The 12889-nt window shown below is 35.0% G+C and overlaps 1 protein-coding gene across 1 annotated transcript in view; it reads left to right on the top strand.

The window, feature by feature from the left end:
• The window catches only part of unc-13-4A (BAI1 associated protein 3), a 225044-nt gene that overhangs the window by 146010 nt on the left and 66145 nt on the right, over positions 1–12889 (top strand). Inside the window, exon 7 of the mRNA XM_072530868.1 lies at positions 5015–5216. Coding sequence (XP_072386969.1) covers positions 5015–5216 — 202 coding nt within the window. The remainder of the gene's footprint in view (positions 1–5014; positions 5217–12889) is intronic.

Here is a 12889-nt window from a genome sequence, read left to right as displayed (position 1 = left end):
CAGTTAATGTCGACCAACAGTTTGCTACAAACCTATCAACTAAACCCATTGTTCAGGTCACTATTGAAGGTCATATAGGTCATTGTTATCTTGATTCGGGAGCACAGTGCAGTATTGCTGGCTCTCAGCTAAGAGATATCCTCTTGAAGGATGAGGTACCCTTTTCCACAAAAAGTGTAGACATGACCCTAGCGGATGGTAGGACTACTTCTACTACTGTTTTGGTCTTTGATTTAGTTGTTATCTTACAAAACCGCTCTCATAGCATTTCCTTAATTTCTGTGCCCACACACACAAATAGTCGTACCTTACTGGGGGCAGACTTCTTAAGAAAAGCTAACATCATTCTAGACATTCCTAATGACTCATGGTTTTATGGTGATTTCCCTAATATCCCCTACTCATTTGCTCCAGATCCAGCTCAGGTCAGCTCTCCTTGCCAGGTCAATAGCGTTACTCTTGCTCATTTAGAACTACGAGTAGATGAAGGAATTTCTCTATCCTTAGAAGAAAGATCCAATCTTAACAACATTGTTAAGGAAAATTCTGATTTATTCGTATATAATATAGACCCTACTCCATATGCTGAACACCCCATTGTATTGGTTGATGATGTACCAATATCTGTTCCACCTTACCGTATGTCAGAGCCCAAAAGGCAATTACTGCGTCAGGAGCTAGATAAACTTTTGGCTCAAGGCATAATCGAAGAGTGTGAGTCCCCATATGCTTCACCCATGGTACTTGTGCCTAAGAGAGATGGAGGTATCAGATTAACAGTAGACTATCGACGCTTAAACGCAATAACACGTGCAGATAAGTACCCTCTGCCACGTATTGAAGATATTTTGCATGCAGCAAAGGAAACCCGATTTATGACTACCCTGACTTAAAATATGGTTATCATCAAATCTCTGTACGAACAGCTGATCGTGACAAAACAGCCTTCGTGTGTCCATTTGGCACCTTTCGTTACACACGCATGCCCTTTGGTATGTGTAACAGTCCCGCTAGTTTCCAAAGGATGATTGATAAATTTCGTGCTGGTCTTCAAAATCTGAATATCCTAGCTTATTTAGATGATCTGATAATATTATCCCCATCCTTCTCTGATCACATAGACGATTTGAAACAAGTATTCAACCGGATGCGCCTATTTAAATTATGTCTAAATAGAGCAAAATGTTCATTCGCCTGTGAGGAAGTCCTATATCTCGGACACATCCTTTCACCTTTGGGTATCCGGCCAAGTGAAAATAAAGTATCTGCCATATTAAACATGACACCACCCCTAAATGTTACTCAACTGCTAAAATTCCTGCAAACATGCTCATGGTTCCGTATATTCATCGAAAATTTCTCCCATGTTGCTAAACCTTTGTCAAATTTAACCAAGAAAAATGTGAAATGGACCTGGGGAGCAGAACAACAAGAGGCCTTTGAATGTCTGAAACAATTATTGTGTTCCGCCCCAATCCTACGACAAGCTGACTGCAATTTACCTTATATACTTCGTACAGATGCTAGCAATTATGCTTTGGGGGCATGTCTTCTCCAGGGGGAGAAAGAGAACGAACGACCTGTAGAGTATGCTTCGAGACTTCTGACTCCTGCTGAACAAAACTATAGCACTACAGAACGAGAAGCTCTCGCTGTGGTTTGGGCAGTGAAGAAATTTCGAGGATACTTAGAAGGCGCTACTACAATAGTGCAAAGTGATCACCAAGCCTTAAAATGGCTAATGACCTTAAAGTCCCCTACTGGACGGTTAGCTCGATGGGCTTTAGAGCTTATGCCATATGACCTAAAAATAGAATATATCACAGGAAGAAAAAATGTAATCGCAGATACTCTATCAAGGCCTCCCATGGCAGAAGTTCCCATCATAGCTGAAGTTCATCTAGTAAGAGTAGATTTTCCAACTCTTAGTGTTGCTGATGTTCGAGAAGAGCAGCTTAATGATCCAGATGTTGCCAAGATTATTAGATGTTTAGAAGATCCCTCTTCTGACACAAGCGTAGATTTCAAGAGGTGGGCAGAAAGAGGATATATCATGAACAATGGGATATTATACCGTTATACTCCTGAAGTAGATGAAGAAGAGCCCCAATTGGTAGCGGCTAGTACACGTATTCCTCACATACTGCATGAGTACCATGATTCCGCTACTGCTGGTCATTATGGAGTGGAGAAGACATATCAAAGAATAATAAAACGCTACTATTGGCCTGGAATGAAGAAAATTATCTCTGACCATGTAAGTAAATGTCTTGAGTGCCAACGCTATAAAGTCTCTAACCTCAAACCCGCTGGTCTCCTACAAACCCCTGTTCAGTCCCAGAGGTTTGAAATGCTATCTATTGATTTATTTGGGCCTTTGCCCCTCTCTCCTCAAGGTTATACATGGATTCTGGTAGTGGAAGACACTGCTAGTCGTTGGGTAGAATTATTCCCGTTAGAATCTGCTACTGCCGCTGCCTGCGCCAAGTGTTTCATAGACAACATAATCTTACGATACGGAATCCCTCGTCGAGTCGTCAGTGACAACGGTACTCAGTTCGTGAGTGCGGTAATGCAGCAAGTGGCGCATTGCTTTGGGTACCAACAGAACCTTATACCTGTATACCACCCGGAAGCTAACCCCGTCGAACGAAAAAATAGAGACATTAAAACTCAGTTAGCTATTCTAACAAATAATGACCATTCGTCTTGGTCTGAAAAGTTACCCGCTATACGGTTCGCGATGAACACTGTGAAGTGCGACTCAACCGGTTTCACTCCTGCGTACCTCACGTTCGGTCGCAAGTTACGAACTCCTGATGATGCAAATCGTGATTTTCGAAGCATCATAGCTAAGGACAACTTCGTGCCACAAATCACGCCCTATCTAATAACTTTGTGTAAAGCTCTTAGTGAAGCCAGCGAGACACATGAACAATCCCAAGATAGACGTAAGAAGTATAAAGACTGCCACCGCCGCTCGGTTTCGTTCGAAGTAGGTGATATTGTGCTAGTCGATTCGCATACACTAAGTGACGCGTCTAAGTCCATAACTTCGAAGTTCGCGCCGCGTCGTGACGGACCCTACAAGGTGACCAAAATGCTGTCCCCTACAACCTATGAAGATCCGTGCCCTGCTCCAGTTCAACCTCTCCGTAGAAGAGGTCGTCCAGTGAAATCCTCAGAAGCCGACCCTCCTGCTCCACTGGTCTCCTGCCCAGAGTCTTTGACCCTTGGGTTAGACGATAGCGAAATGGGCCCCCCTGTTGGAGATGACCTTGCTCAAATTGAAGCTGAATCTGAACCTGACCCTATTGCCAGACGTAGACAACCCCGACCAAAACGTTGTCATTGCTGTCCTGTAGAGCTCTATTCCTGCTTAGACTCTGTTGCCCCACCCGCGAGTCGCCAGGGTGGTGCAAAGGAGGAGGATGTAACAGCCACACCGCTCCATGGCTGAATACCACCGAAGTTGCCATGACAGTGTCCACCGAGAGTGAACGGTGACAAGAGACAGATATATATGTTTGTTGTTGTAAGATGTAGGTTAAATTGTAATACATGGTTTTCCTTTTAATAAAATCGTGTAAATCAATATTCACAGTCATTACCTAACTATTTTAACTAATACCCACATCACACTACTAACTTGCAATTACTACTAATTAACTATCAATCTGTAGGTTCACGTTACTCTATTGAAATGATTATTAATTTTCAATTTGAATTCAATTTCAATTTTAATCAATCATCGTTAGCTGTTATCTTTATGGACTAGAATAGTTTGGTTTTTTAGAAAAGGTTTATAGGGGAATTATTTTATGCAGCATCGAAAACAATTAGTAGCAGTTGTAGAAGAGGAATTTAAATGATTTATTTAAATGGCATTTACTGTTGTGGAATTCATATTTTTTGCACTGTGGCATCTATGGGTTACTATGTCTTGTTAATAGGCAAAGTAACATACATAATTCTGTATAATGGGTTGCCTGTACTTAACTGTCATATTTTTACTGTTTGATTTGATTGTTTTTATCAGTTCATCAGTTGTTCAACAAAAAAAATTCAGTTAAGTATTTTACAAATTTTTTACTAAAGTGCAGGAACAGGTTGTTGGCTGCATTTTACATTAAATAATTATCAATTCGAAACCAAATTATACTTTCCAGGTCATAGGTATATAAATAAAAATTAAGTTGTTACTGTTGGTTAATTTCAAATTGCTTAATTATTTACTAGCATTATTATTAAAATCTCAATTGAAAAAGAATCTACAGATGTTGAAAATAGAAGGAAACAACTGACACGAAATGAGTTTATCTACAAACACAATAATAATATTTCAATTATAAAAGGTTTGAAAGGGGTTGCTTATAATTGATAAATATTGAAAAGGAAATGAATGAACAGGCAGAGCACAATATAATTACAAGTAAGTAACAATATTGCTTTAACTATTTGTTGAATAATATTAGATGGACAAGTCCTAAATCTGATATGATCTGCATGTATTTTTGGTTCTTTTAACTAAGATAAGAAGCAGATTTTTGGTGATACTGGAAAAAGGTGCACAATAGAAACACCTTGTACTTACATATATATACATCTAAGAAGTTTTACAAACTAACTAAAAGAAATATCACAACTAATACATGCCAATAGGTGCTCATGATTGTGTTGGGGGCAAGTTGTACATAGACTACATGCAAAATTTGTAACTCTTGCATTCTGTACCATAAGGAACTTACCTTACAAAACACAATTGATTATCAATTTTATCTTCACAATTTGAATGATGACATTATGATATGCTTTACCTATGAAGAAATGGATGTCAAAAGTCCAAATGAGATTTTTTATTTATACCTAATTAATATTTAAACCTCGACAAAACAGATATTGATAAAAGTAAAATGATATATATTTTTATTTTTTCTAATCGAATTTGTCTAATACTACATCAGTTTTTTGTTTAAATCATAGTTATAGTGACTATTCTATCTGTTTGTTACAGTGACATTGATGACATATCAACAGATTCAATACATTTGGATATATGGGATCATGATGATGAAAGTTCAGTACTGGAAGCTGTCAGCAAGTTAAATGAGATCCGAGGAGTAAGAGGCCTAGGTAGATTCTTTAAACAAGTTTGCCAATCAGCAAGACAAAGTTCTCAGGACGATTTTCTAGGATGTGTAACGATTCCAATACAGGTGAGTTATACTTTGAACATAATTTTACTGAACATCTTTTTTTATATAGATCTTTTGTTGATTTTATGTTTTCTATAAGATTCGTGCATAAAATCAATGATGTCAAGGGTAATAAAAATGTTTAAACGTGACTGTGAGCCCCGTTATGCCCATATTGTTTTTATATAGGTGTCCTCTTATGTGTTTATTTGGTTTATTTCCATGTTTATTTGGTATATGTTCATCTTTGTTAGGTATTAACGATATCATTGTAAAATGTTTCTTAATATTTACCATCATAATACCGAGTTCACTTCTTTATACAGTTGTCTCTTGTAATTATTACATTGCTGGTAATATGTTAAAACTTTTTTATTTATTTGTCAGTTTGTCAAGTTTTGTATGTACCTATGTTTGTTTTGCTAATGATCTTTGTATCTTTGCGATTGTATCACTCTTTAGTTTTGCACTAAAGTGGTACCTCGATATACAAGTGACCTAATAAACTATTGTTTTAAGATATGAGTCACTGTGCAAGCAATATTTACAAATAGGATTTTAAGAGAAAAACTGCAAGAAAAAGTTATCAGTGTGGGCACATCTGTAGGTGTGGGACACCAGGAAAAGGGAAAACCTGGTGTTTGACCTTTCTATTAAAAAATATCTACAGGAAACAACCTACTTATGCAAGTCCTTCTCATCCTCAACAATGCCCCTGCTCACCCACCAAATCTCTAGTGATTTCTAATTTTAAGAAATTGTCACCACCACCACCACACACCAAGCATATTTTTTGGTGCACCTTTTAGGTGATGAAGAACACAAATCTTACCCTTCGAGAGTTCTAGAAGGACCACTTTAACATTGTGATATGCCTGAATAATTGATCAGGCCTGTCTGGGTGTTACAACAAGGATCTTAACCTCTGCATGGAAGAAGCTGTGACCTGAGGTTGTAGCTGCAAGGGAATTTTAATATGAAGTGTCAGTCGTAGGAGAGATTGTTTCTTTGGGAAACTGCATGTTACTTGCGTCTGTATAAGAGAGATGTGAATGAACTTGTCGAGGAAAAGTCTCAGGAGCTGACAGCCGAGTAGTTACATGATCTACACTTGCAGCAGCATACAGTGGTTCAATGAAAAATTGGTTTTGAAGGGGGGCCAAATATGGAGGAGGATATCTACAAGAGATATAAATATGAAATCATTCTCTTAAGAATGTGAAAGAAAGTTGTAGAGTTCGTGGATAAAAATCACCTCGAAAAAGTTACAATATCCTGAAAAGGTCGGAAGAAACAAATCGCCTTGGACAGTCTTTTTAAATGATTTGCAGGTGAAAATGAGCAAAGCGTGATGAAAAAGCAAAGACCAGTAATGAAAATTAAGCACTTCCGTAATCACTTCACTGTTTCTTTTATTATGTTTTTATAGAATATGCATTTGTTATTCATAGATAAATGTTTCTTCTTGAAAACACTTAACAAAAACAACTGAGGTGGTGTTTTGGGAGCAGGAAAGAATAAATGGCATTTCAATGGGAAACAATTTGACCATAAGAGCAAGGTTACGGAACAAATTAAACTCGTATGTCGATGTACCAATGTGTTTGAACATTTATAATTGTCCAGATTTATGGAACATACAATATTGTCCTTAATTTACAATGTTTACTATGATTTTGTTATAAAATCTTTGGATTATTTCTAAAGTGCTTCATTTCGGGCATTTTTAACTTAAGAAAATATATTTATTTATTTTAATCTGTATAATAAACATAAAAAAACAACATCCGTTCCTTCAAATTGAATTTTAAAATATGCAAAGAAAGAAAATATAAAATTATTATAGCCGCTACGACGACGTAAATTATAAGGAAGAGGGTAAAAGAAAATGGAGAAAAAAATTAAGTGCGTGACATAGAAAAGTTTAGGTGTTGTGAATAACGCCCTTCAAATTTTACATTCAAATTTAAGAGACGCTTCAGAGTTTGAGGATTTTTTTACTGTACGTAGAAGCGAAGAACCCTGTTTATGGTATATATGTGCATATATCTCCACATGTGAGTATGTATCAGGCGGGAAATAAATCTAGATACGAGGGGAGTTTGATAGTTACGTGATTAGAGATGTTAAAATGTCCATTTTGAGGTTTATCATTTGTACTAGACGCCATTCTTAAATGTAGCCTCACAGTTTTTATCCATTAAAAACTAGAAGGTGGATTACAATCGCTTTGAGTTAAGTCTTCCAAAATAATTCTATAAAATGGTTTCTGTAGAAGATTCAATATTCGTATTTCAACAACCCATTAGCCCCGAGAAAAGAAAATTCTTTTTATATGTAATAATTTAATTTAAAACTATGTGAAAACAACTTATTTTTCATAAATTTAATCCGAAATAGTTTCAAACATGAAATACAAAACCCCAAGGTTCATTTTTCGCACCTCTTTCTTTTGTCCTCAGGTACCGAGATAATCCAATGATCCTTGCGGTCAAACCTGACGCTATCAGACACTCGAAAATCACTTTTTGATGTTCTTCCTACTTTTCCAGTTCTTTAAGCGAGGACTTTATATATCGTAAGTTGGTTTAAAAATTGAATGACTCGTAGAAATTTTCTGAGTTTGTCTAAATATACTCTTACCAGTTTAAATACTTCTTCTAAACTCTAAGATGCTAATATTCTTCCCTGATTCCGACATATCATCCAAGAATTTTGGAGAACTGCGTTGATGAGTTACGTAAATATTGGCTAGTACCATTTTTTGGAAAGTCGACTCGATAACTGAAAAAAATTACCCATATATTTTCGTTTATAGAAATATTGCTCTTTATTTCTTACCAAGCTGTAGATCAGTCTTCCTAGATCAAATATAAGATTCCTCCCATGCTGTTATTATACTGCGAAAGAAGATATGGCCTAGGTACTTCTTGGTATAGTCCTGTTTTTTTTAGTATGGTTCTACATTTTTGACCGGCTGAATACCGGTCTTCTTATTCAATGTCGAACAAAATTTTCCTCGTGCCCTCTTTTCCATCGTCTTTTTGGAAACAAGTGGATAATTTCTAGGAATTCTATCTATCTATATTCTTATCCCTCACAGTACCCGTAACCTCGTATCCATTAGTTTTCAACGAAAAACTTGTATCTTAGATATTCTTTGTCACTCAATACTTCGATCATATGTACCATGGGAGCTGTAGGTTTTCCTAAATAATTCATTAGATATAAGGATTTTTCTCCAATATACTTCAATGTTTATCAAATATCCACTATAGGTATATTCATACATTACACCTTATGACCAACATTCTTTCCTCTGATAAACTCTTTGCATCTATGGTGCCCAAAGTAGCGTATTATCGCTAAAAGCTGTATTTTCATCTGGAACAAAATGATCTATGAACAATTTTTTTAACATATCTGTAATGGGTCTGAGTTTTGTCATTTTCTCATTTTTATCTATATTATTATTGTCTGCAAAATGGATAAAACGACAAATTTTTAGAAACCTGTCCCGTCTCAGGGTTCGATTGATCTCAGACACTATCATTTCTAGCAACTCGTCAGAAATTACTATTCGGGGATTTGCTCGTCAGAAATTACTATTCAGGGATTTGTAGTAGTTTTTATCTGATTAGAACTATTTACGTTTTGCAAATAGTTATCATAACTAGCTTCTAGGTCTTGATTGTATAGCTGGTTCCTAAAAAAACTGATACGACTCAAAAGCGTATTTTGTAGAAAATTGAGTAGTGTATTTTGAAGGATAAATACTTATTATTACATAATGTCACTATCACTGCCAAATCTTAAAATTTATCTGATAACTTATTCTGTTCAACCTCAAAAAAATGGCTCCACATGCTAGCAAAGAAGTAAAAGCAAGAATTGTAACGAAATTAGAGGATGGTTGGTCACTATCTGCCGTAGCGAACTATTTTAACGTAAGCAAAACAACAGTTTTTAATGTTAATAAAAAATGGAGAGAACAAGAAACTCTCGAAAGAAAGCAAGGTTTTGGAAAACCAAAAATAGAAGAGAATCATTTTGAAGATACGAAAACTGCAAGAATTATGTCACAGTTTCCGGGAAGAAAGACAACAACTTGGCGCAGAATTAAAGCATCGCATCTTAGGTACCGAACTGCAGCAAAAAAAACAAGCTCTTACACCACAGCAGAAGCAATCAAGACTTATATTTGCTTTAAACCATCAGCTACAAAATAAAGATTTTTGGGACAGGTTAATAAATGTAGAAAATTTTTCAATCTTCTAAAAAGATCAAAATTGGGGTGTAGGTATAGACCAGATAATAATAGATTTATTCCTCTATATGTTGATAGATATCGAACAGCTGGTCATTTTAGTGCCAATGTGTGGCGATGGATTTCATCTAGAGGAATGGGAATGGTATGACGTATTGATGGCAGGTTTGTTGGGCAGACTTATCTGAATATTCTAGAAAGCATCATGTTCCCCAGTGTAGAACAGTTGTATCCAGAAAATAATTTTATCCTTCAAACAGGTTTGTCTCTGATCCTTCAAATGTTTTACTGCCTCTGATAATGCCCAGTTATCTTTTAATTTGGTTACAATTCTTGCTTTAATAAATTGTTAAGTCGTTTGTTTTATTCCTTTATAATAATAACAACAACAACAACCCTATTTTCTATTAATTACTATTTAACTGGGAATAAGCCACAATTAAAGGTTAAAATACGTTTATTGACGTTTCAATTTCCACTTCGGAAATCGTTCTCAAAATACAAACATTAGTTTGTAATTTTAATTACTAATGTTTGTATTTAGAGAACGATTTCCGAAGTGGAAATTGAAACGTCAATAAACGTATTTTAACCTTTAATTGTGGCTTATTCCCAGTTAAATAGTAATTAATTTAAAATGCCACAAGAAAATAGCTTCAGAACAACCCTATTTTCTGTAAAAACTATCATTTATATACTCTTTTTAAAATACAGGAATTCAAAATAATATCAAAATTTATGCCTTAATAATTATTACAATTTATGAATTAACATAAATATGTAATCAGTTGTTTGTTGTTTGTTTGTTTATTTTATTATTTGTCGGTCATAATAAATATAATATAATGTCAGACCAGTCAAATACATTGCTCAAAATGATCAAATCTTACTAAGAGTCGTATCAGTTTTTTAGGAACCAGCTGTACATCTCTTATACGTTCAGAGTCTGCAAATACAACTTCTGCACCTGCACGAAGTTGACGAGCATTCAAGTTATTCGTCTAACCACCTTCGTCTTCGTCACCTGAGTCCTCATCCGTAAGGAAATTTGATTCAGGCGGCTCAAAAAAAATGTCTGTTACATCATCTTCATATGCCAAATCTAAAGTTTCCTTTACTGTCAGTCCACTACAATTAAGAAATATAAGTTTTGACTACATAACCGCCGAGTGGGTCCATATGGGTACAGCAATATTTACATGAATTTTTAACTGGGATGTACACTACGTTATATTTTAAGATCTTTTAATATATGAAAAATTGATTTGATCTTAGTATTCCCAAAAAAGGTACTGAAAATATAGTTACATAAATCGGATGTTCAGTATCAAACATTTTTTACTATAAAACGATTTTTTAACTTCCTTCTATTGAGAAATACAACACTGATGAGTATTCATCAATGCGGGTTCAGACAAGTATAAATAAAGTATTCATGCGGTAAACGTAATATTGGTTGCCTACTTTAATATTATTTTATTGTATTGAACGATACTTTTATAGCCCAAGATCCCACTGCATGCTATTACAAACATGGAATAAGAACTGAGTGTGGTAGTGTAAATTTTCATCTCTCGCTTTCATTGCATTTCAATCACGTTGCTTAAGCTAAGTGCCTTTCTAGCTAAAATAAACCTTAAAGCTAATATATGAAGGCAACGAAATGGCAGAAATATAAAATATGACCCTATAATTAAGTAACAAACTCTGTTTTTTTTGCCAAAATATAATCTTTCGTTTGAAGGCCCCCTGTATAACTCACTTTAAATGTCCTAACTGATAATTCAATTGGACTAGCTAAATAAGCGAAAGCCTGTTAATGAAAGATAACGGCATTTAATATATTTTGGGCATTTGATAATATATGCAACATATGAAATATACAATGTAAAATATTTGTTAATATTACCCAGTCAATAAACGCATTATAAAATTTAAAGAGATTTGGATATTTCGATATAAACATTAGTGGATAATTAAAACAGTATGATGTTGGTTAAACAAGGGAGAGATATGCCATGAAAAGAACTACTTCAAAAACTGGAGGTGCTCTATTTCATTTTTCTGTTTGAATAGTAATCTTATTCAAAAACGTTTCGATCTTTGTTATGTATTGGCAATCATATGACTGCTTTGACTGTGATTACATTTCCCAAATTATCTATAATTCATTTAATGGGAATAAACCATAATGTTATTTACTAGTAAGTACTTATCAAAAACAAGGATTTTTAATTAAAATTGTGTTTTATTGCCATTCTATAGAATAGAATATAGGCTATTGTTCCCGAATTACAATCCATACACTCTAGGAATCGATTAATTTTTGCTCGACAACATCAACGATGGGATATACAGGATTTGAGCCAAATTCTGTTTACTGATGAATCGCGGTTCTTTTTGAAGTCTGGTGATGGCCAAGAGAGGGTTTGGAAATAGAGGAATGAAAGATATGTCCAGAATAGAAAGAAAGTTGGGCGGTGGTGATGTCATGGTTTGGGCTGGAATCTTATTTGAAGTTCGAACTGAACTTATTTTTATCAATGGCCCCCTGAATGCTCACCGGTATATAGACAATGTTTTGGCAAAAGCAGTTGTTCTGTTTGGTCCATTCATTGGGGACAATTTCGTCTTTATGCATGATAATGCACGTCCGCATACTGTATTAATAGTGACAAATTACTTTGGGGAAATAGGAATTAACACTCTAGAATGGCCAGCCTGCAGCCCTGATCTATATATCATCGAAAATCTTTGGGATAAACTTCATCGTAGAGTTAGAAGTCAACCAGGCCAGCCAGAAAGTCTTGCAGGACTCCAATACAGGCTTCGTGAAAAATATGAACGTATTCCTCAAGTTTTTATTCAAAATTTTTTCCTTTCCCTGCCAAATAGTATGCAAACGGTTATTGATGTTTTAGGGCATAATATCCGATATTAAACAATTTTTTTAAGTTAACTCGTAATTTTTATTGTTCATAATTCGTTTCGATATTACACTATTTTCTTTTGTAGCCTTCTAATTAAATAAATTATGCTAAGGAATCAAGCAGTAATGGCCATTTTTTGTTTTAAAAATAAAAGAGGTTGAGTATACAGTATGAAACAGTGCATAAAACTTCCAATGAATTGTTATTTTTGGAAATTTATAGGCTGGAAACTTTTTTTGCCGGTCAGTGTAAAATAAAATACACTTACCATAAAATTTAAACTCCAATATAAAATTAGTTGTGAAAACAACTGTTTGTATAATTTCTAAATGCAAAAAGAGGACAAAAAAACAGCAAAAATCCAACAAACTGACAGCCACAAGTAAGCAGAATCGTCAGAAATTGTACTTAAAATTTTAAAAAGGTCCCCAAGCGTCATTTTTGTACATATTATATCTCTTTTCGATATACTAGAGAGTTCATAAAAATAATATGTG

Source organism: Diabrotica undecimpunctata, chromosome 4, assembly GCF_040954645.1.
Source record: "Diabrotica undecimpunctata isolate CICGRU chromosome 4, icDiaUnde3, whole genome shotgun sequence".
In the NCBI taxonomy this organism is placed as follows: domain Eukaryota; kingdom Metazoa; phylum Arthropoda; class Insecta; order Coleoptera; family Chrysomelidae; genus Diabrotica; species Diabrotica undecimpunctata.
The sequence above is the reverse complement of the archived record's forward strand: the minus strand, read 5'-3'. Positions and strand labels throughout refer to the sequence as shown.